This window comes from Corylus avellana, chromosome 2 (genome assembly GCF_965113065.1).
Source record: "Corylus avellana chromosome 2, dhCorAvel1.hap1.2, whole genome shotgun sequence".
NCBI classification, from domain to species: Eukaryota; Viridiplantae; Streptophyta; class Magnoliopsida; order Fagales; family Betulaceae; genus Corylus; species Corylus avellana.
In genome coordinates, this window is record NC_142491.1 from 126,813 (window position 1) to 149,455 (window position 22,643).

Here is a 22,643-nt window from a genome sequence, read left to right on the forward strand (position 1 = left end):
TGCTTGATAACATGGTAGAGGTCTTGAGCAATGGAAAAGGCCTCTTGAGGGGTCACCTTCGGGTTGATTTTTCTCAGATTCTCCACGCTCATCCATGAGAAATGCCTCACGAATGTACGAACAGCAATCATTGTGCCAAAACCTCGACTCCAAGAAGCTCCACCACCGCCCAAGCACGTCTACTCTACTTCAAAAGGTTTGAGATGGGGATCTTTATTCCAACTTTTTATCTCTCCCACTGTCTGAGATGCATAGTCCAATGTATATAGTTTTTTTAGTGTTTTGCTTATTTATTTTAGATAAAAATAAGAAATAGCTAAGCTATTGTGAGTGCTTTAACAAATGGATTACAAAAACATATGTTACAAAAAGTTTTGTACTTATTAAAGTCAACAAATATCTACGTAAATATTCTTGAAAACAATTTTAGAGACAAAAATTCTAAAACGTCATAAATTTATGCTTGGTGTTGCTGATTTACCTTGGAGATTTATATTTTTTGCTATTTATTATTTATTTTTTTTAATGTGTTTCTGTTATGTGTTTGTTGTCCTCTTTGTGTTGTTGATTTCAATTTAACCCAAACCGGTTAGACTTCAAACTCTTTGTCTATGAAGGGATCCCATTTTCGTGGTTCATTTTAATCTTAGTCTCTCGGTTTCTTTGAAAACTTGTCTAGATCTAATTTTTTTAAAGTTCTCTTACTCTCGATGGGTTTACCCATCATAGTGTGCCGTGGCTCTCATTGGCTATATCCCCAAATGACTTTCACCTTTTTGGTTTCCTTCTGGTGCGTTGAAGTGCTAGTTGTCTGTCTAACTTGGATTTTTCAATTGTTAAGCTTGTATTTTTATTTTATTTTAATGTGTTTCTGTTATGTGTTTGTTGTCCTCTTTGTGTTGTTGATTTCAATTTAAGCCAAACCGGTTGGACTTCAAACTCTTTATCTATGAAGGGATCCCATTTTCGTGGTTCATTTTAATCTTAGTCTCTTGGTTTCTTTGAAAGCTTGTCTAGATCTAAGTTTTTAGAAGTTCTCTTACTCTTGATGGGTTTACCCATCATAGTGTGCCGTGGCTTTCATTGGCTATATTTTCAAGTGACTTTCACCTTTTTGGTTTCCTTCTGGTGTGTTGAAGTGCTAGTTATCTGTCTAGCTTGGATTTTTCAATTGTTAAGCTTGTATTTTTTTTTTTTTTTTAATCATTTTCTTCTGTTTGTTGTCTTTATTGCTGTCATTTGTAATTTGTTTTGTATGTACACTTATAAATAAATAAATAAAGAAAAGACTCAACTGGCCAAAGTTAAGTTGTGGAAGAACCGAACTCTCTCTAGCTCTTTTGCCACTTTTTCTTCCAACATAATAAGCGCACTACAAAACACTTTTTATGTTCGAAATACAGGAAAATATAATGAAAAGCATGATCTTTCTGCTTTGATAGGACTACTACGATGCTTATACAAATATAGCTCAATTAGCTCTCATGAGTTTGTTAATAAACTTGACATACATTAAATACTCCACCCTACTACAAAAAAATTAATAAATAAATAAAATAGAAAAAGGAAGAAGAAAATTATACTTTCAACAATGCTACTATAATTGATTACATGACAAAAACCAAACCCTCTCAAATGGATTTTACAACAGACAAATTTCAATGGTGGAAGATCAAATCACCTGGAAATTGCACAACTGCAGAAAGGCAAATTATGTGCTCAAGATAGGAGGGAGGGGACCCAAATTCCAAAGGGCATAATTTTTTTTTTTTTTTTTTTTTTTTTAAAAAAAAAATGATAAGGAGAGTGATTAATGTTATATACCACATTTTTATACTACATGTCTACAACCATCTCACAATACTGACGTGGTAGTCTCATCCAACCATTGAATTTTATTTTATAAAAGATTGATCCAAGAGTTGATTGAGATTGACATGTTGGCATTATGAGATAAAAATGTAGTTTTTAACATTACTCAAGAAGAGCATTCTTCATGACCCAATTGACCTCATGACTTCGCATTTAAAAGAAAATGAAAAAAAAAAAAAAATTAAAAAAAAAGAAAAAGAAAAGAAAACTGCAAAGCACCATTTTGGCAACAACATACCTCCCTGGAACACAAGCATAGCCTACAGAGACACAACACGATCATAAAGGTAAAGAAAGGGTCCTCTGGTTTCCAAGATTATGTGGTTTTATCTCCCACGATGTAACCTGCCGAGCTTCTTCCGGGAGGACAAAAGGCAAAGAGATCTCACGGATCATCAAGTCACCGCAAAATGGGCATTCGCTGGCTATGGCATCATCCAGCTGTGATCGAAGCTGCACATCAATTGGACATGAATTAGTTAATTTAGCCAACTTTCAGAAGTTAGATTTTTTTTTTGACAAGTCTATATAAGAGGGGGGAGGGAGATTCGAATAGGTGACCTCCGCTTCTTGAAGCGTGGTCTCCAGCTGATTAAACTACCCCTTTGGGACTTCAGAAGCTAGATTTTTATTTGTGTTTGAATGCTTACAATGAAACAAAGAATCTTATTTTTTATTTTTTCATTTTCTTCAAGGCACAAAAAGCATTGAGTGAAGAATACGAATTACATGCCATATAAATATATCACCAGAAATAACAGCAAAGAAGTGAACAAACATTACTGGAAACCTTAAAAGTGATGGGGTTCAACAACAAAGCCATAAGACTATAATAGTCTCAAATCAAAGACAATCCATATACCAATGCATGTTGCTTAAATGCAATATCAGGAACCACATGAAAGAACAGACCTTATCCGCAGGTGTCATGCTAGTTATGGATTCCTCAGTTAGGCTACCGTTTGAATCCTTCCTTGCTTCCCCACCCAACAAAGTAAGTTGCTTCTGCAGATCCAGTATGTATTCTGCCTGCAATGTTCATTCAGAAAGTTAAACTGGGCCAGAACGATCCTGTTACTGGAATATATCTCAATCCAATAGCATCAACTCTAAATGTGTCAGGATGATCCAAGCAGTCAAACACATGTTCCTTTTAGAGTACCAAGCACATTAAGAAGTTCTAATAACATACAATTTTATGAGCTATGAATGAGAGAAGCCATCTACATTATAGAATTTAAGTAATTCAAGTTCCCCTCTGAGCTTCACTATGTGCTTGTCGCTGTAATAAAATCAACCTCTTGACAAAATTTTCTTCTTTAGACAAAACCTCTCAGCAGTACTCCTTTTAAATGTTCTTCGATACAGGACATCTTTTAAATCTGTTCCATGCAGTTAACACATCTTGCTAATAACATTACTAGTCATCTCAAAAATATAAGATCATAGTTTTACTCTGAAGTGGCTCAATTCAATATTATCGTAAAATCTTTTGATAGGGCTAGTGATAAACTAACCAGGAATAATGACAGTTCAGCCATACATTTCCACTCACACTCAAATCAAACGGAAATAAATAGAAAAGAAAGATAACACCATAACATACTTGAGTTTCATTGGTACAACGTGTCACTTGTGCAATCAGGCATTGTGCATGGAAGGCATGTCCACATGGAAAGACATAGAAAGGAGCCATTGGTCCTATTGATGTGTAACCACGAGCCATCTGGTATTCTCTACCCACAGTTAAGATTTTACGCCTACAAACCTGATAATTTGCAGATAGAGAAGTCGTATTCCAAATATAGGAACAAAGCTAACTAATAAATACAATCAATGTCACAAAGGCAGAGAGAGGTAACTTTCAACTATGGAGGAAAGAACATTTTATTGTAAAAGTAATTAAGAAACGAAAGCATCAGAAAGATTGCAATAGAAATCCCATTTCCGATGCTCAGGGAAAAAAAAGAAAGAAAACTAAAAAGAAAACCAAGAAGTTCCATTTAAGATCTGACGGGGGAAAACTCAATTGTTAGCCAAGAAAACTAAATATTTAAAATGGGGTTATAAACGATGCATCCAATCTGAATGCCTAAATAAAAGGAGGGGGAGGGAATCAAAGAGATTGCTCAGTTTTAGGAATTCAAACCAGAGAGGTGGGTTTTGGAATTCAAATAAGTTTTGAGGGGACTAGATGGAGCACTTTCAAAGAAGATCATATCAAGCATAATAATTTGCTTTAGCTCCAACCTAACATAAGTGGCACATATGTGAACGCACACTATCTACACACACAATATCAAGTGGATCTTAATCATATTAGTTATCAGCTTGACCATGGCAAATAAAGATCAGGATGGAGCACTTTCAAAGAAGATCATATCAAGCATAATAATTTGCTTTAGCTCCAACCTAACATAAGTGGCACATATGTGAACGCACACTATCTACACACACAATATCAAGTGGATCTTAATCATATTAGTTATCAGCTTGACCATGGCAAATAAAGATCAGGATGAATAATACCCCGCATTCTTCGTCACGATCAATCACAGCATATCTTTGAGCAAGTGCACTGATATCATTTCTGATGTTGTCTGCACCATGCGTTGCATCATTCATCTCCTGCTTTAGTTCTTCAATTTGCTTGTTGTAATCCTCTAGTGATGAGCAAATTGCCTCCTACACACATTTAAAGAAATTAAAGATCTAATGGCATCTGAAGACAGTTTAAAAGCAAGTAAAATATCTGAAAGTTGGCCCGCATTAGACATAGGATCATTTAGGCAAATGTCATCTATCATTGTGATGGAAAAATAAATTACTTTCAGAGCAGACATATGCCACACTATATATTCCTTTAGCAAGAAAAAAAGAACAAAACAAGGTCTCTCATGATGTCCAAACAAACTAAAAAAGAGTTGCCTAACGTTTAGTCTATAGGATTTTGTAATTAAAACAGGACCCATCATTGCACACTTGAAATTGAAGGCACATAAAAAAGGTGAGTTTAGAAATATAAGATTTCTAAAGTAAGATGCCACATAAAACAAACAAAAAAAAAAGTAATTTTTTCTTTTCTTTTTCAGAATTGTGGTGAATCAAAGAAATACCATGAGTTTGAAATACAGCAAGTTTACAGAAGTTGAGTTTTCTTCAAAACCTCATTTGCATTTTATATTTACTGCTCTCTGCTTTAAGTCTTGTTTTCCTTGATTTTACTGCCACTTTACTACTAGAGTTGTTTGTGTAAAAAGAAATGAAAAATGCACTAAACAATCTAACCAAAATGACTCATCTGGTATCTTTTAAGCCAAGTCTGCTTTTAAAAAAAAAAAAAAAGACATACACGCACTGGTGCACACACACACAGATATTTTATCATCTAGCATTAGAAAAGCCTTATTTTGGCGAAAGGGTACATAAGAAAGAACTAGGCTTCAAAACTTTTAAGTCCCTCAGCATAGCACTTAAGCAGATTGTGGCACTTATTGGAGATATTTCAAAGGATGCAGACCTCACTTACATGAATAGTTCTTTCCAATTATTGAACTCCTCCTCACATTCTTTGGTCAGTTTCTTTTGTTTATGTTTACGTGAAACACCTTTAGGAGTAAAGCCTTTGGGGAAAACAAACAAATGCACACAAGAGTTCAAGTTCTTTGCTAGAAAACTTAGGCAAAACCTGAACGGCACAAGAAAGTCTTAAATCCCTTATACTTGGAGAAACAACTCCCCTTGCACATTACATGCTTAAGGGATGGCTTAAATGGCAGCTCATGCATTCATTATCTGGTGCAAGATGAAATCCAGACTCAGAAAACTAATGAAAGGAAAACCCAACAATTTATATGTGAATGTAAACCACAAGCTCTTCTACATTAAAAACACCAGCAAATGGTCACTAAATTTAATTGGGCAATGAAGAAGAAAAGAAATCCACATATCAAATGGAGTGAATTACCCTGCATTAATGCTAGAAAAAAACATCTGGATTAAAGGATATATAACTCAAAAAGTTCTTCAAAAGGTAGAAGAATTGGATTTAGTCAATATCCTTTGAGGAGAAGAGATTTATTTGAATTGGAGTTACTTTGTGCAAAGAACAGCGACTACAACTAACATGAAACTTGAGAGTAACTATAGAACGTAGACTTGACATATTTAAGAAGCCAAGAACACCTAAACCAGATTGATTTAATTTTACAAGAGAAGAATTGTAGCCTAAGGTAGAATCAATATGATGACTAAAAAACTAGAAGAAAACCAAAGGTAATGAAGTCTCACTTTGAAGTCATCAATCAGAGCAAAGTCTGGAAAGAATGGTAATATATCCTCAATCTTTAAAAGGCCATCAGTTTCTTTCAGAAACGCTATAGCCTTCCGTATGTTCTCCCTTTTAGCCCCCTTTTCCTGTTTAATAACATGCTTGGCGACCATGAGCCAAAGCTTCTTTCTTAAGTCTTGGTCATCTTCAACCTTCTCAGCTTCAGCCATTGCAAGCTCAAGGTCAACCTAGTGCACCAAAAGAAGAATTTGAATAACAATCATATCAAAATGCCATCTAAAATGAAAGGAAAGATCACCATTAAAAACTTATAGAAAAAATGTATACTGTCTAAGAATCTTCATAGGTTCCACACTAGTACACGACAGGAGGCGGGGTATATTAAACCAACTGTTTCTATTCTTCTAGCCCCTTGGTATATCAGAGCATTGGGATACAACAATCACTTAAACACATTTCAACAACAGAATTACCCAAATATCCCCAATGCAAAATGCCATCCAAGAAGTTCCTATGGAAAAACTAACTACAAGAGAACAGATGCAGAATTAACAAGTTGGAATAGAAAATTTCAGTATCAAACTGTCACCTGTAGGGCAAGAGCAACTGCTTCTTCATGCATAGACATCATGCTGTATATATGTACACAGGCACGCATTCGCTTTTCCTTGAGGCATAGGCGCAAGGCATACTTGGGATCATAGAAGAATTCGGGGCCATTTTCCTGTCCTTTCCCAAACTTGCATTGTAGGAAACGCAAAAGTGCACTATCATCTTCCTGATTAGAATTATGAAAGAGAAAACAACACTCAATTTCCATAGTAGAATGATGCAGAATAAATTTCACCTAAAAGCAACTATTACTCATCATACAAAAAAGAAAAAGAAAAATTACTTCAATTCAATCTATGATATCAAAAATTAATAAAAGGAAATATATGTTGTAGATGTAACAAGACTCACAGCTTTACTTGACTGTGAAACTTGGGGAACAAGCATGACTAATGGCCATGGTACTATATGAGTCAAAAAGTTAATGAATGAAAAAGTAATCAAATATCTTTCAGACTAAAACATTGAGTTCATTAAAAAGGGAGACACCAGATTTTTTGATAGGATTGCGTGGAAAATTTGATACATTTATAGCATCCATCAGCCAAACATATCCCACAAAAACAATGACATAGTGCAATAAGATTATAATGTGTGATAGCACATGCAAAAAAATTATGCAACTTAAAAGCATATATTCAAAAAATTATTTCAAAATTTTAAAGTAAGCAAATCAACCTTCTTCACATACAGAGAGAGCAGCAAGTTGTGAACTCCAGGATCCTCATTATGCAAACGATGAACACAGTATTCCAAATATTTGATGACTTCATGTGTTTCATTCCTGCAAGTGATAAATAGCAGCAATAAACAGTGAATACAAAGTTCATAACTCAGAATACATAGAAAGTTTAATGCAAAGCTAACCACTAAACAGAAAACAGAGCTTCCAAAAGTCATAGTAACTTCTAGTTTTGGTCTCTATTAATTAAACTGTTACGCCTGACAACGAAGAGATGCAACTGTATATAATCTATAAACAGATTTGTCACCAAAGAAGCTAAATATTGGATCCATTCAAAATGATATGCGCATATCATTTCAAAGAAAGGCAAATATATAATAGACATGATATGGAGAATATGATTCCTGCATCTCGAGCTGTGATCAGAGAATGCTCTAATACTCTAAATACAAACTTCATGAATCAAATAACCCAATAAACAAATAAAATATAAATAACTTCTTCTTTTTTCGCTACATTGTAGATAGAGATGCTTTAAATGCAATTTCATGAATTAAATAACCAAATAAACACACACACACACACACACACACAAATCTATAAACAGATTTGTCACCATAGAAGCTAAATATTGGATCCATTCAAAATGATATGCGCATATCATTTCAAAGAAAGGCAAATATATAATAGACACGATATGAAGAATATGATTCCTGCATCTCGATCTGTGATCAGAGAATGCTCTAATGCTCTAAATACAAACTTCATGAATCAAATAACCCAATAAACAAATAAAATATAAATAACTTCTTCTTTTTTCGCTACATTGTAGATAGAGATGCTTTAAATGCAATTTCATGAATCAAATAACCCAATAAACAAATAAAATATAAATAATTTCTTTTTTTGCTACATTGTAGATAGAGATGCTTTAAATGCAATTTCATGAATCAAATAACCAAATGCACATATATAAAACATTTGTTTATTTTTCCCCTAGGCAAAAAACTTCATGAATCAAATAACCCAATAAACAAATAAAATATAAATAACTTCTTCTTTTTTCGCTACATTGTAGATAGAGATGCTTTAAATGCAATTTCATGAATCAAATAACCAAATAAACACACACACACACACACACATATAAAACATTTGTTTATTTTTCCCCTAGGCAAAAAGGGTATGGGGGTGATGGGGGAGGGGGGGCCAGGGACTAGAACTCCCTACTCGGGCTTTACCACACACACACATGGGTGGTGGGGGAGGAGGGGCCAGAGACTAGAACTCCCTACTCGGGCTTTACCACCCACACACACACACACACAGAGACTAGAACTCCCTACTCGGGCTTTACCATAGCAGCACCTTACCCACTAAGGCACCAGTCAAGAGGAGCTTAGACGGGCACACAATGCAAGAGATCCATAAGCACTCCCTCAAGACAAGTCGAGCCATAGACTCACTGTGACGTCTCATATTGTCTGGGTGTAGAAAAGATGATGTGTCTATATGGAATATGCTCTCTCTAAATGATATAAGGTCTTTTGGGATAAACCCAATAATAAAACCATGTGGGCTTGGCCTGAAGCGGACAATATCATATCATTTAGGGCGGGGTGTTACATATACTATCAGAGCCATAGCTCAGCCTAAGATGGGGGAGTGTACACAAGCCTATGATGGTGATTGTGACGTTCCACATTGTCTGGGTGTGAAAAAAATAATGTGTTTATATGGAATATACTCTCTCTAAATGATATAAGGCCTTTTAGGATAAACCCAACTGTGCGGGCTTGGCCCAAAGTGGACAATATTATATCATTTAGGGCGGGGTGTTACATCCCCATCAAGGGCATAGTAGCAGGAAGCCCATGTGCATGGATTAATGGAGATAAGTCTCATTCCCTTAGCATCGTGCTCATACAAACTCAAACCCATGTCCTCCCCATCACCTTACTACTTTGGAGTAAAATCCCCTATCACTAAGCTAATCCCTTTGGTGGTATATAAAAAGTTTGTTATCGGTACATTGTAGGTGCCTCTTATCTTCTTTTAGAAAAAGAAGAAAATAAAATAAAAGACGGAGTGCCTTACCCAACTCCTTGGATATAGATGCAAATTCTACTCCCAAGTCTTCATGCCAAGTCATCAGTATATTAATTTGTGTGCTAATTGTTAAAATATTAATTAAATGAATAAATTCACTATTTCTTATCAGCTTAAGCTTTTTAAGAAAAGTGGTAATTTAATATATTATCGAAGCAGAAGTCTTGAGTTCGAACTTTGACAATACAATTTACCCCCCATTTTCAGTTAAATGTTATACATGTTGAGCGTCACTTGTGAGGGAGAGCTTTAGCCCACACATGATGAGGAGTATTAAAGTATTAATTAAAATATTTTTTGATAAATAATCAAAGTATCATTAATTAAATTATTAAATTTACTTTCCTATTATCTTAAGCTTTTAGGATAAGTAATGATTTAATACTAATCAAACCAAAAAGTAACTTTTTTAATAACTGGAAAGCGCCAGGCAGACGAGATATAATTTAATCATTATGAGCAAAACCTAAAAGCATGGTCTAGTTTTTCTAATTCCTCTTTGCTTCCAACATACCCTACTAGGAGAGTAAGCGGCTAGCTTGTTTTCATTAAATCTGGACCAGATCCATAATGACTGGTGAGAAGGAGTTTGTACAAACGTAACCAAAGAGGCCTATGAAAGGAGGCTATTGATCCTACTTTTCCGAGCAAAGATTTGAAGCCCTAGTTTTTTGGAATTTCTACAATATAATAATAAAAATCTAAGGGAGCTTGCAGTCGCAGGAATTAAAAATTCATTGGATTCAAAGGGGTGCAAAATTAACAATCCCTGCATTTACAAAATGAACAACAGTACCATTTCTGACCACAAGAAATGCATAAAGTTGCTAATCTATCAACTGATGAATCAAGTGAACAGTCAAATGGGTGAGGAAGAAGTGCAGTTCTGGTACAAGCAATAATGTCATATACAGGTGTTAGTTGCAACTGCTTTGAATCTACAATCCTGGAAAAATTCTGAACTATCACACTTTCCAGGATGATATGCAAGTTTAACCAGGTGTCCTACAACATATTGCAATTATCGTTATTATCACAACAAATTTGTGAACACAGGCCCAAACAATTAGAGAGAAAAATATAGTTGATCAAAGATGCAAGTGCATATTACTTTGCATGAGGTTCGCTTGAATAACGCATCATTGCAGGAATCAGTTTCCTCGGATTCAGGTTTTTTGTGGCCATCCATGACTCCACAGTTTCATACGCATCAAGCATGATGAGGTCTGGGGCAAACTTGTACTGCAAAATAAGTTCATTGATTATGGAGGCCCAGAGTTGGAAACAAGGGGGAACCTGTAGATTCTGTTGAGGAATATGTTCTTAGTCTACCTGAAGGTCTATAGGAACAGCAGGTCTTTGAAGAACTTCCAATGCTTTCTTTGCTTCTCCTTGCTGAATCCAAAACCAAGACCAGGGGCGGGGGGTGGGGGTGGGGGTGGGGACTATAAGTATCAAATCAATAAATTGGCTCACAAATTTAACAATACTCAATCAAAACGAGTAACATACTATCTGTAATTTAAAGTGGTTAAATAACTACTCTCTTCAATGTATCAGTTCTGTCCTTATTAGGAAATTCATAATTTTCCAATTTATACGATTAACTTCAATGACCTAATCTTTGCAGCATTTTTTCATATTAGATCCAGAAGCAAAAAGAAAGTCATGTTATTAGCGGGAAAAGGGTACAAGGGTAGAAGGGGGCCTCTAAATTTGGAATGCTCCATTAACTATGATGCGAAGGGAGCATCATCTAGGCGTGGGAAAGGCAAGGCTCACGCTTGTTAGCGTTTGAGGGCTTTGGGCTTTGTTGTCTTATGGGTGCTGGGGTTGTGGGCTTTTTGGGTGGGTTGGGTTGAGGGTGTTTTTGTTGTTTTTTGGGTTTCGGGCTTGTGGGAGCTCCATGTGTATACATCCTGTGTACTTAGAGGCGCCTTAAGCTTTCAATAAAAATTGTCATTACTTAACAAAAAAAAGGGTACAAAACAGAACTGATAATCAGGTTTCCCAGTATAGCAGAACACTATGGATCTAATTCTATAACAACTATATCAGCTTCTAATTTTTGTTTTCCACCACTCTTGTCATTTTCTTTTTTAGCCGAAGAGAAACTGCTCAACTGACACCTAAGTGCCCAGATCATAAAGCAAAAGTTAATAGGGGTGGGACCCAATATCGGAATCAATAAGCATGATTATGGTATTCCCCTCTCTTGATATTGGATGTTGAGACTTGTCTGTATCAGTCCCCGCTCTTGATAATATGGCAGATTTTTTAACTAGAAATGAGGAAGCTGAAAAAGACTTATCGGTGTCAGGAGAAAGACAATATTTTCTCTCTACCAAATCTCAAACCCCCTCGGATAAGACATTAAGTTAATACCTAATCCTCTTCCATCTTTAGAATTGAGCAGTGTGTCATTATCAAAACAAGTTGGAATTGGATTTGGTATGCAGTACCAAGGTTTATCTGTCAAAGGGGGATAAGTAGAAGGTGATTATTGGACAAAGACTATATATCTTCTTAATGCTGGTGGAAATATCACCACTTGTTAGCAGGGCTTTTGTGTTGAAAATTCCTCGTCTAAACTAACACCTATCAAAGTGGTGTTTTTTTTTTTGGGGGGCGGGGGGTGTTGGTATGGCGATGAGAAGAAAAGGAAACTTAAGAACCAAAAACCCATATTATCCCATTGAATTATGAAGGCTAGACTAAGTTTCCCAAAACAAAAAACACATAGCTAAGACCGCCTACCATTTGCATAAAACAAGACCCAGAAAAGCTTTCAAAAGCAAAAACTTAGAAACTTTAAATAATAAATACATTGAGGAATTGAAAGTACTTAGACTAGGAAAAACATTGCAGGACAAGGAACGAGAAAATTAAAATCAGGAGCTGAGAGAAAACCAATAAGTAGCAGAAATTAGTGACAACAACATTCCACAAGAAAATCAGAAGGCTTCTAGAATAGCACCTGAATATAGTAGTGAACAACAATTTCATACTGCTCCTTTAGACTGGCAAAATATACCAATTCTTCAACCCGACCATAACTGTAGCATTTTCCGAAACAGAAACAGAGTATTTTAGGATTCTCTTAACTGACTAAAATTTTTAAAAAGACTGACATATATAAGAAATGAGTTTTCTTCTTTCCAATGTAAACAATGACGCTGCATCATAATAACAGTACTTGAGAAATAAGATAATACATATACTGCAATAAAAGTGAACCAGTTTACCATGCATTATACAGTATCCATTGCAAAAGCGTCAAGCAAAATCTAGGTTAATTTATGAATTTGCAGGGGGAGAAAATTCTCTCTCAAAAATCCAGATATTGGGGCGTTGAGAAAATCCCAACCTTATGATTTACTGGTTGATTTTGGGATCAATCAACTGAACCCCCTGGGCAAAAACCTATGATTTTTCACAAAAATCTCTTTGTGCTTATAAAATAGTTCCAAACACTTAATTTATTGGAGATAAACAATCTATAGCAGATCCTGTTAGCAATAGCTCATTAAAATAAATAAATAAATAATCTTCAACAATTACCTCTCTAAAAGTCTCATTGTAGTTGCTTCATCCAATACATCCTTGCAATCACTGAGAAAAGCACGAAACTCTTTGATGATTGATTGGTACTCTGAATTCCGATTATCCACAGCAGTGTCATCTTCCAAGAGTAGCCGGTTTATCTGATAATCATTTTATGAAATCTGAATTTAGTTTTAAAACGACAACATATAACTTCGTGCTTTGTTAACTATTGCAATGAACAGATGAATGAACTTTTAGATGATAATATACATGTAGAAGATAACTTAAACGCCAAATGTTCCTCACACAGAATTCCCAAAAACAGCCTTCATGCATTTACAGCCACTTTTTAACAACATTAAAGCATAACAGAAGTGGATAACAATACCACTTGTTTGTTTAGATATACAATTATGAACATACGAAGGACCAAGACAAGCTAACACACCGTTTTTTTGTCCATAGTTCAACAGCATAGTAACTATATACAGCACTTATGCTTTTAGTCAAAGTGACCATTAGCTGCATCACTATGCTAAAAAGAAACAAAAAGAAAATTTGAAATGAAAATGAAGAACATAAACAATTTACTTTCGTGCATAACATCTTTTGAGTTGTTTAGTGCACTTCTTATCCATTTAACCTAGTTCAACATAGAAATATCAGAGGTAAGAAACTGCATGGAAAATGGAAACAAAATAAGTCCAATATTGTCATATGCATCATATTGAACCTAAGCATCCTACTGTCCTAATTTGGGCCAACAACAAATATAGTTTTTATAGAGCCATCTAGCATAGCAGACATGGAGAAAGAGTAAGCATATGGAAAGCAAGGTCATTCATGGAAGAACCATGCCTAAAAAGAAGCAAAACCTTGTCCAAGTACAATTCAGAAGCCCAAGTGGAGATCATAGTTATTTGGCATTTATCATCCTTTGCAAGATTATCAACCTTCCGCAGTAAGAAAGTTCTCAAAGCATCCTGCAAGTAAGCAAATCAAAATGAAATATGGTAAATGTATGTTTCACAATTCTAGTCAAATCAAGTCCAGTTAAACTCATGCATCTTATAACTAAAACCAATAAATGAGTTTTCCATAAATGCTCATAATGAGTTGGCTCACAGCCAACAAAATATTTAAACTGCATCAAGGATATTTGACCAATTGGAATTTAATTTAATGAAGCATGAACCCCATAAGTGTGAAAGACTAAATGAAAACTATACCATAAAAATAAAAAACATGGTAGAGTGCATGAGTGGAGATAATTTTGATACATCTTCATAAAGCTAAACAAACAAAATAGTACTATAACTACCTGTTCACTTATGGTAATAAACTTTAGAGTGATCTCCTCAAACGATAATATATAGTTAATCTGCAAAACATTTCCCTGTTAGTTACAACATTGTCCTCCGGATAAAAGAAAAAGAAAAAGAAATGCATAACTCCAGATACAAATAGGGTCAAACTTTTCAAGAAATAATGCTCTCAGGTCAAAAGGTAAGAGCTTTTATGAACTACATTTAATACAATATTTTGGAATACAGTTAATTAGCAAGTTAGAGACAATTTCAACAACACAATAAAGCAATATAATTGGATTCAAAGGCACCTAACGATACAAAGGACTATTGAAAGAGAAAGTGAAGGAAGATAGAGTGAACAATAGGGGTATTTTCTTTTCCAGCACAAAAAAGCAGTAATTGAAAACAGGACCAAATGAAAACTGGTAGGAAGGGAGGGCAATGTGATGAATTAATGATTATAAAGAGTTATATGTATGTTAGAAACCTTCAAAGGTAGAAGATTCGCAACTGAAAATAAATATTAAATTCTTGTGAGAAATTTAGTAAATCAGATGGCTTGTCCTTCAAAAGTAAAAAACTGGAGTTATGAGCATACACTAATTGAGGGAGAAGTGGATTATGCATCTGCAAATCGGGTGGCTTTGTCTGTACAAAGGACAAGAATTGCTTTTTGCTCAAGCTTAATAGCAAAAAGTCATTGACCAAGAGATAAAAATTTTCCAATTTCTTATTATAAACTTTGGCAAGGTGTGGGCAATCCGAAACTGGTAATGCTTTCATGAATATCGAGTTCATTCATAAGAAATCAAATACATAGAACAAAATCCCAGGAATCTATGCATCATTGTAACTTAAATACATTGACATAATAAGATTGAGTAATAGAAAATTCACTTTTGCAAAGAAAGATGCTGCTCTCAGATAATCCTTGGAGGCAAATGCAGCTTCAGCCTGCACCACAAATTACTCTATTATGCACTATACAGATAAAAAGATTTAGTAGATAAATATATGCTGACCATAAAGACATCAAATTGTGTGACCAAAAATTACAATAGAAGTCTACAATCAGAACAACCAAGAGTTTAATGCAATAAAAGCAACTACTCATGACCTGTAGTAAATAGACTTGGTCTCTCTGGAGTGGGTCACGACAATTTGCTAAAGCTGCAGCATACTCTTTCATGTCCAGATAAACTTTCCACATATCCCGACCTTCATCATTGACAGACACCTGATGTTGCATCCTCAAATTAAGCAGCATGGGAAATATGTACTTTCTGGTGCAACATGGATCAAAAACAGAAGGGATAAAGTCATCAGAAGATACAAACCTGAAAAACTGAGTTTTGGTCATATGCATAGAACAATCCAGCAGTGGCATCACTACATAATCCAATGATACCCCTTGAAACTGACTCCGATGTTTGATCAAACTGAAGTTCCTCTATGATTTGCTCGCATATTCTATTTACAACCTAGAAAACGTTCAAAGAACTTAGCAAACAAGTCCCAAAAGCTGAAGAACAGGGAAAATGTATTAGGTAGGATACTTTTGGTAAAAAAGACTGCAAAACCTCATTATAAGACAGTACAAAATTAATGTACCTCATATTTGCTACCAGCATTAGTCCTAAACATATTACCAGCATTAAGATTGTAGCATTCATATGGTTACCAAGAGATGGGCATCTTTATAAGGTATATTATAAGTGTTAAGTAATTACACACCTTGACCTTATTCCCAATAAGAAGCAAGAAATGGAATTCAGACACTGCCATAGAACTGGGTTTAACCGCTTCAGCACCTTCAGACAACTTTGAATAGTCCAATAGAGCCTTGTTCTCCACAAAATTTTCATCTCCATTTGGAGAACTGCCCAAGAGATTTCCCAATGAAAAAAAATAAATAAATAAACAAACAAAGCAACATTCATACTAGAACTACAGCTGATACAACAACAAGAACCAATACACGACGCATATCAACGAAGTACAATGATCACATTCCAAAAAGAAAACCACAAAGCTAGTACCAGCTAAAGCAAGAAATGCAGTGATCTACACGAATGGTTCCAAATTGACACAAAGGAAGAAAAAAATAAAGAATGCCATCCTCTACCTATGCTGTGCTCCAAAATTCAAGCCACCGTGATAGATACCAGCTCCAGAAAGCCACGCAAAATGTACTGCTCTTCTTTGCTTGATGTAGAAATGCAGTTCACTGAAAGTTGACCAAAATGGTAAAGAAACCTCATATATTACTAGCCCAATAAGAAAAAAATATTCCAGCCCAGTAGCACAAATTATCACTTTTAGAGAAGAGAGGCATGCTTCTAATACAAATTTTAAATAATATGGCAACCTTTACAGTTTTAATATCTGAAATTTTAGCAAGTTATTCAAAATACTGTTAAAATAAACAATAGCATTTACCTGTTTGGTATTTCCCCAGGAAGTTCCATGAAATGCACTGCACGTTCTAAATAACTTGCAAAAACAGCCTAAAAGTTTAAAACAAACAATAAGCACACAATCCAAATTATATTGCACAAAAATAAGAAAACTGCTATAAACAGAGAACAACTTGTTCCACAGCAAAGTGCCATTGTAAAAAGTCGTTCAAATTTGAAAGCCCAAAATGAAGAACTGGTGTTAGAGTTAACTTACCTCTAGCGAACCCATTCCAGAGAAAGAGTAAAGTCGTGTAGGAGTAACAGCCATCACATAGTATCTAGTTCCATTGATCACGCTAGCCGTTTCCATCTGTGCTCAAAAGAATAGGACCAAAATGGTTACATTGCGAACAAATTTCAACTTCAACATCTGAAAAGCATCACAGATTTGATTGAATCTAGCTGCCAAGGTGACATTCCAATTCCTAGCAACGCCCCCACCCCAAAAGAAAAAAGGAAATGGCATTCCGGTGTTTGTTCCATGTACAGGTACTTCAAAACTTAACAGAACATCAAAGGAAACCTTATAATCTCCAAAACGTATAAGGTTTCACGTGTTGCAGCAATTACATAATAGCTGATTGAGCATTGTCAGCATGGCCAACAGCCCAAAACAACTGGATAGATAGAACATGAGGTTAAGTCGATACACACAAGTATTACAACTTTGACGGTTCAAATAAGCTTTTTTAGTTGCTTTTTGTGAACCAGAAACATGCACATAGGATACTAATACAAAGGGTTAAGAAAGAAGCATTAACTCTCAACCAATAATCATTTTTCCGGAAGAAAAGGCAGAGAAATAAAAATAGTACCTGTAAATCCATGAAAGCTTCAGGAAGTTCTGTAAATTCGAACAGAAACTTGATGTACTTCTCCTTCTTGTCCTTCTCATCCACGGCAATCTCATGAAGCTGGCCATTGTCCGTACCAAGAACGACTTCCTTTGTAGAAGCTGTGTTTTAAACTAATCAATACCCATAAAAAAGCTTATACATATCTATCAAACAACCCATGGCTGAAACGATGAAAAATTACCTTCTGTGATCTGTTGTCTATTCCAGGCAACAGCATTCACCACAAGACCTTTCAATTTGCTTAAAACTCGAGGCTTGGTCCACTTCGCATGAGTGTAAAAAGTATCAGCACCTCCACTACCAACAACTACGGCAATACAATGGCTCCCTCCCGGATCAACAAAAACCCTGTGGATGGATTGCTCCCCAGGACGACCCACAGAGAGATCAATCTCTATACCCCAACCAAAAAAAAAAAAAAATCAAACCTAGAAATGTGATGAAAAGTGAAACGAACAAACAAAGAGTAGAAATTGAGAATTCGAATTCCCATTCTTAGTATACATTTCACGCAGAATTGAATTGAATTCAGAGAAGAACGAACCGTAGGAGTCGCCGACCCCGAAATCGTGGCGAATGATCCAGCCTTTACTGGTGCCCAGTAAAATGACGTCGTTTCCGGCGGCCATGCAGGTGATAATCCCGCGCCCTTTGGCCGCGTATCTTTCCAGAAGATCCACCGTGAATACCTGTCTTCCTGGATCCATCTTTGAATTATCTACGTAACCAAACACCCCCCCAATGTACTGTAACCCACCTGGTCGGAGCTCAAAGTTGCAGAAATATGAATCGGAGAGGAGAGGAGCTAATTGTGCAACTGTCAATGGAACGACAACGTTACTCAAGGTAATCGCTTCAGTCTGGTTGGTGGTTAGCGCAAACTGGATTACCAGCTCCACTCAAACGACGACGTTCTCCAGCAGAATTGTTGGCGTAACTATAGCCTACATAATTAAGAGAATACCGTCATTAACGATGCGGTGTAAAATCCATCTTTTACCGCCTTCAATCAAAAAGTGATACATAATCTAGAAACATTAAACTTGAAAACACTGGATCTTGGAAAAAAATAAATAAATAAATTTATTTTTATTTTTTTCTTTAACATGTCCACAAAAATAATAAGAAAAAATTCGAACTAGTAACATATGCTTTGGATAAAAAAAAAAAAAAAAAAAAAAAAAAACCATTTGATCCCTTTCAAGAGACCCACCGGATCTATAAGAAAGAAATCCTCTGCGTCCTCCGCCGGAATCCGCCCAAGGCAACCAGACAAAGCCACCCCAATTCTTTTGTGTGTTGTTTGATAGAAATGGGTTGTAGATCTCTTGCTGTTTTCGACTGTTTTCAGCAAACCTTGGTCCATCTCCCCCAACAATATATTCTCGTACTGTCATCCTCTTGGCCAGGCAGCCAACAAGTAACTGAAACCAAATAATTCTTTCTTGGCGTTTTCGACTATTTAGTAGTGTTTTCCTTCACAATGGCAATGTCAAAAGGGAATGGTTCTTTGCCTTTACGTGATCAAGCTTTGTTGGCTTTTGGTTCAAGATAAAATCACTCTATTTTACAAAACCACCGAAAAAAAAAACGCCCAACACCACAAGCAATTTCGCCACCTATAATCAAAGCAAAACCCATTTCTAAAGAGACACCAGTGGAGAGAAATTAGAAGGCACGAAACTACACTTGAAAGACGATGGCCTTGGGCGGTGGCCTTCGTCGGTGTCTTTTTGACGGGTTCTGGCAATTTGAAGAACATTGGAGTTGGCAATAGATCTTAAAGAAAATAAGGGTTACTTGATCCAGTAGTCCATGGGTCAATGAATTCAAACCAAGTCAGATTTTGGCAAAACTTAATTGGAAAATTAAATTGATAATAAATATTCTACTTACAATTTTCTTTTTTTTTTAAAAAGTGATAATTAAGCGAGCTTGAGAATAAACTGACTGAACTTCAAATGTACATGATAAAAGTATTTAATCGTCACGCCATCTATTTCTACAAGTTTCATTCAAGCACGTATAAAATGTTGTGGCCGGCTCATCAGCTGATCTAGTCTGAAATTGAACATAAGCAGCCCTTCCATGACCACATTTCGGGCACGATGCTGCCAAGAAAAAAAAATGGGGTTCAGGAAAAACAAAAACAAGCAGTCAAATTGCAGTATTAGCCATCATATCTTGAAAACATTTTGCAAGGAAGCAGCATGGACAAGAACATCAACAAGAAAATTGGAAGCTTAACAATAAGATAATAATTCATGCCTCAACCTTCAAGCATTGAGCACCAAATAATCTTTGTCATGTAGCTGAACATCCATGACAAAGTTTTACTCTATTTAGTTCAGAAAAATAAATTAAATATGAAGTCAATGAAGATCAATAACTCCAAATATGTACAGAATATATCAGAGAACAGAATTTATCCCATACCCATGACTAGAAAAGGTCCTAGTTTAATCTTCTAAAGCTCAACTTAACCTAACCCAAGTGGCAAATGCAACAAAGCTTTTACCCCCTGCTACATTATGTCACTTATGAATCCTATTTTCTTTCTTGGACCATCTATAACTCCCCATCCACCCCTTTACGACCAGAGCCTAGGCCCAAGGAATAAGGGCTAATTTCTCTAAATCATATATCAACCAAAATCCCAAAACTGTGGCCTGCATTTTTTTTTTTCTTACAGGCATCTTCTAGTCCACCGAACACATTCCACTCAATCCATATAAAAGATCAAGGAGTAATTGGTTTTGCCACACCTTCCAAACCATCCCGACTGACATATATCTATTTTGTCCTCAAGAAAGTTGTTTGTAAATCTAATCTATATCTTCTTGCCTCTCATCAATCTCAACAAATGGGATCCAAGCCATCAGCAAGAAACATACATACAAAAGAGATTACAATTTCAAACACAAAACAACAGGTCAATTAAATTTCATTTCATTTGACAGAATGGATATGCAGAAACTTTTAAGTAATTTCTTCTAACATCTTGAGGCGTGAAAACTACTTGCCCATTAGTTATCCAAGCTAGTGAATATATGTCATCATCTTCACCTGTTACTGGTTATCAACGCTCACAACCTTGTAACTTTATTTATTTTTTGATAAGTACAACCTTGTAACTTTATCAATGTTCAAAAAGCCATACATCCAACTTATAATTTTGTAAAGCTTTTAATAAACTAGGAGATCATCAACATGGGCCCAATACAGGCAGCATGTGACCCATAGCTATCCAATGGATGCACAACACTAGCTGAGAAGTGTTTATGCATCATTAGGAGACCGAATTCAATAAAATAACTACAAAACCCAAATAGGGTAGCATGACCAAAAGTTTAACAGTTTTGCCTATGGCATTTGTGATATATATGTTATCAATAAACTACAACTCATACAAATTGAGCCACATTACATCAAATACCATCAGACAGATAGATGAACATCAACTCACACATAGAAGTACCAAATCGAACAGCGGCAGCAAGAATCATGAGCAAAAAGGTGCAGGAAAAAAAAAAACACTTTGTTCAATTCTATATGCCAAACAGAACCAGTTAATGAACTAAAAAGAGTACCCTTGGAAGATCATCAAAGTTAAATCAGATAAAATTGTCATTGCAATACAATGTAAAAATTAACTATATTTTCTTTCTTTAAGTTATGTAGATGCTTTAACTGACAAAACAAGATATCAAAAATTATAGCAAGAAACGCACCATCAGTCTGAGACGCATTCTTCATGTCATCTTCAGTGACGACAGGCTCTAAATCTTTCTTAACCAGAGGTTGCTTTTTCTTTATCTTAACCTGCAATCATGAAACCACACACACATGCACATGAAATCATAGAGATGTTATACATTCCTCAAAAACTTCACATATCAATCAATCGGTTAACTACAATGACTTATTCAATGGACTATACCTTGTTCTCTAAGTAGCATACATACGGACATGCCGGGCAGAAGAATCTAGAAGGGCGGCCCATATAGGGCAACTCATACTGCAGCATGGTCCCGCAAGTTGGACAAAATTCCATTTCTTATCAGCTTCTTACCAATAGAAGCTTTCCCAAAACCGCTCACTCCTTGCGGAGACAGAAAATAAATTTTGGTGAAAGCAAATTGGAAACTGTAAGGATATTCCCAAAACCGCCTTTGTCAGTGTGATTTCACTTTCAATTTTTTTCTGCAACATGATTAAAGAAAAAGAAATTAATATTACTTTCATAAATCAAAGCAACGTAGAAGAAAAATAACCGCTCGAGAAATCAATTCCTATTCTTTCCTACGTATACAACCCTCAGGATCAAATAAGAAAATTACAATAATTCTATATATATATATAGAGAGAGAGAGAGAGAGAGGCACTCACAGTGACTTGAACGAAGCTTGTGAGTGGTGACGGCCAGGCACGTAGAGACGGAGAGAAAGAAAGGTTTCGGTTCGGAAATTAAGCCCGGTCCAATAAGGGGAAAATATTGGGCTACATGACACTTATGCAAAAGGCCCACCATTTTGAAGCAATGAAGCCCATATAATTAATTACCATTTTTTTTTTTTATTTATTTATTTTGTCATGAACGTTGTTGAAGTTTATACTACATTTGAAGAGGTTGCTTAGTGAATTTGCTTTGGAGCAGGCTGGCTTTCAGAATCAAGTGTTAAAGCCCGTGAGATTTCTATCAAATGGATTTTGGATGACAATTTTTTATGACTACTTCCATCGGTTCCTAGTTTTTACTTTTGACTTTGATCGAAAAATTAGAAAATACTCCCATGATTTCAGTTGCTGATTACATTTTTTTTTTTTTTTTTTTTGAGTTGCTGATTACTCTAATGGATAAAGTGGATTTTGTCGAATTATTGTTGAAGAATTGTAGGAAAG

At 35.6% G+C, this 22,643-nt stretch overlaps 2 protein-coding genes across 3 annotated transcripts; both read right to left on the reverse strand.

Annotated features, from left to right (window-relative positions):
* Positions 1–1,309: 1,309 nt before the first annotated feature.
* LOC132167886 (vacuolar sorting protein 18) lies at positions 1,310–18,448 on the reverse strand. Its single transcript, XM_088512918.1, has 24 exons — positions 18,286–18,448; positions 17,923–18,135; positions 17,700–17,839; positions 17,099–17,194; positions 16,865–16,932; positions 16,551–16,652; positions 16,160–16,304; positions 15,763–15,906; positions 15,543–15,662; positions 15,323–15,379; positions 14,437–14,496; positions 13,991–14,098; positions 13,131–13,273; positions 12,547–12,625; positions 10,902–10,964; positions 10,681–10,811; positions 7,454–7,559; positions 6,753–6,941; positions 6,163–6,390; positions 4,402–4,557; positions 3,479–3,640; positions 2,785–2,901; positions 2,111–2,325; positions 1,310–1,696 (listed from the first exon to the last, which is right to left on the reverse strand). The coding sequence occupies exons 1-23, from the start codon at positions 18,446–18,448 to the stop codon at positions 2,152–2,154; spliced, it is 2,964 nt and encodes a 987-aa protein (XP_088369044.1). The 3' UTR covers positions 1,310–1,696; positions 2,111–2,151.
* Positions 18,449–18,620: 172 nt separating this feature from the next.
* LOC132167885 (uncharacterized) lies at positions 18,621–22,146 on the reverse strand. 2 transcript variants are annotated; one of them, XM_088512919.1, is made up of 5 exons: positions 22,131–22,146; positions 21,682–21,944; positions 21,473–21,563; positions 19,698–19,852; positions 18,621–18,685 (listed from the first exon to the last, which is right to left on the reverse strand). In XM_088512919.1, exons 2-4 carry the CDS (start codon positions 21,793–21,795, stop codon positions 19,722–19,724), a joined length of 336 nt encoding a protein of 111 aa, XP_088369045.1. In that variant the 5' UTR covers positions 21,796–21,944; positions 22,131–22,146; the 3' UTR covers positions 18,621–18,685; positions 19,698–19,721. The 2 variants fall into 2 exon arrangements, with proteins under 2 accessions (XP_088369045.1, XP_059434905.1); XM_059578922.2 differs by lacking the exon at positions 18,621–18,685 and having other exon boundaries at positions 19,650–19,852.
* Between the last annotated feature and the right edge of the window lie 497 nt (positions 22,147–22,643).

What these genes read in the sequence shown, in the direction of transcription:
- LOC132167886 (XM_088512918.1), bottom strand. Translation starts at nt 18,448, where the DNA reads ATGGATCCAGGAAGACAGGTATTCACGGTGGATCTTCTGGAAAGATAC. An exon ending in TCAAGCGAACCTCATGCAAA is followed by an intron (nt 7,560 to 10,680) that starts GTAATATGCACT and finishes TATCACTTGCAG; the next exon opens with GAATGAAACACATGAAGTCA. An exon ending in TCTCTCTGTATGTGAAGAAG is followed by an intron (nt 6,942 to 7,453) that starts GTTGATTTGCTT and finishes AATTCTAATCAG; the next exon opens with GAAGATGATAGTGCACTTTT.
- LOC132167885 (XM_088512919.1), bottom strand. Translation starts at nt 21,795, where the DNA reads ATGGAATTTTGTCCAACTTGCGGGACCATGCTGCAGTATGAGTTGCCC. An exon ending in TATGCTACTTAGAGAACAAG is followed by an intron (nt 21,564 to 21,681) that starts GTATAGTCCATT and finishes TCATGATTGCAG; the next exon opens with GTTAAGATAAAGAAAAAGCA. An exon ending in GAATGCGTCTCAGACTGATG is followed by an intron (nt 19,853 to 21,472) that starts GTGCGTTTCTTG and finishes TTTTCTTGGCAG; the next exon opens with CATCGTGCCCGAAATGTGGT.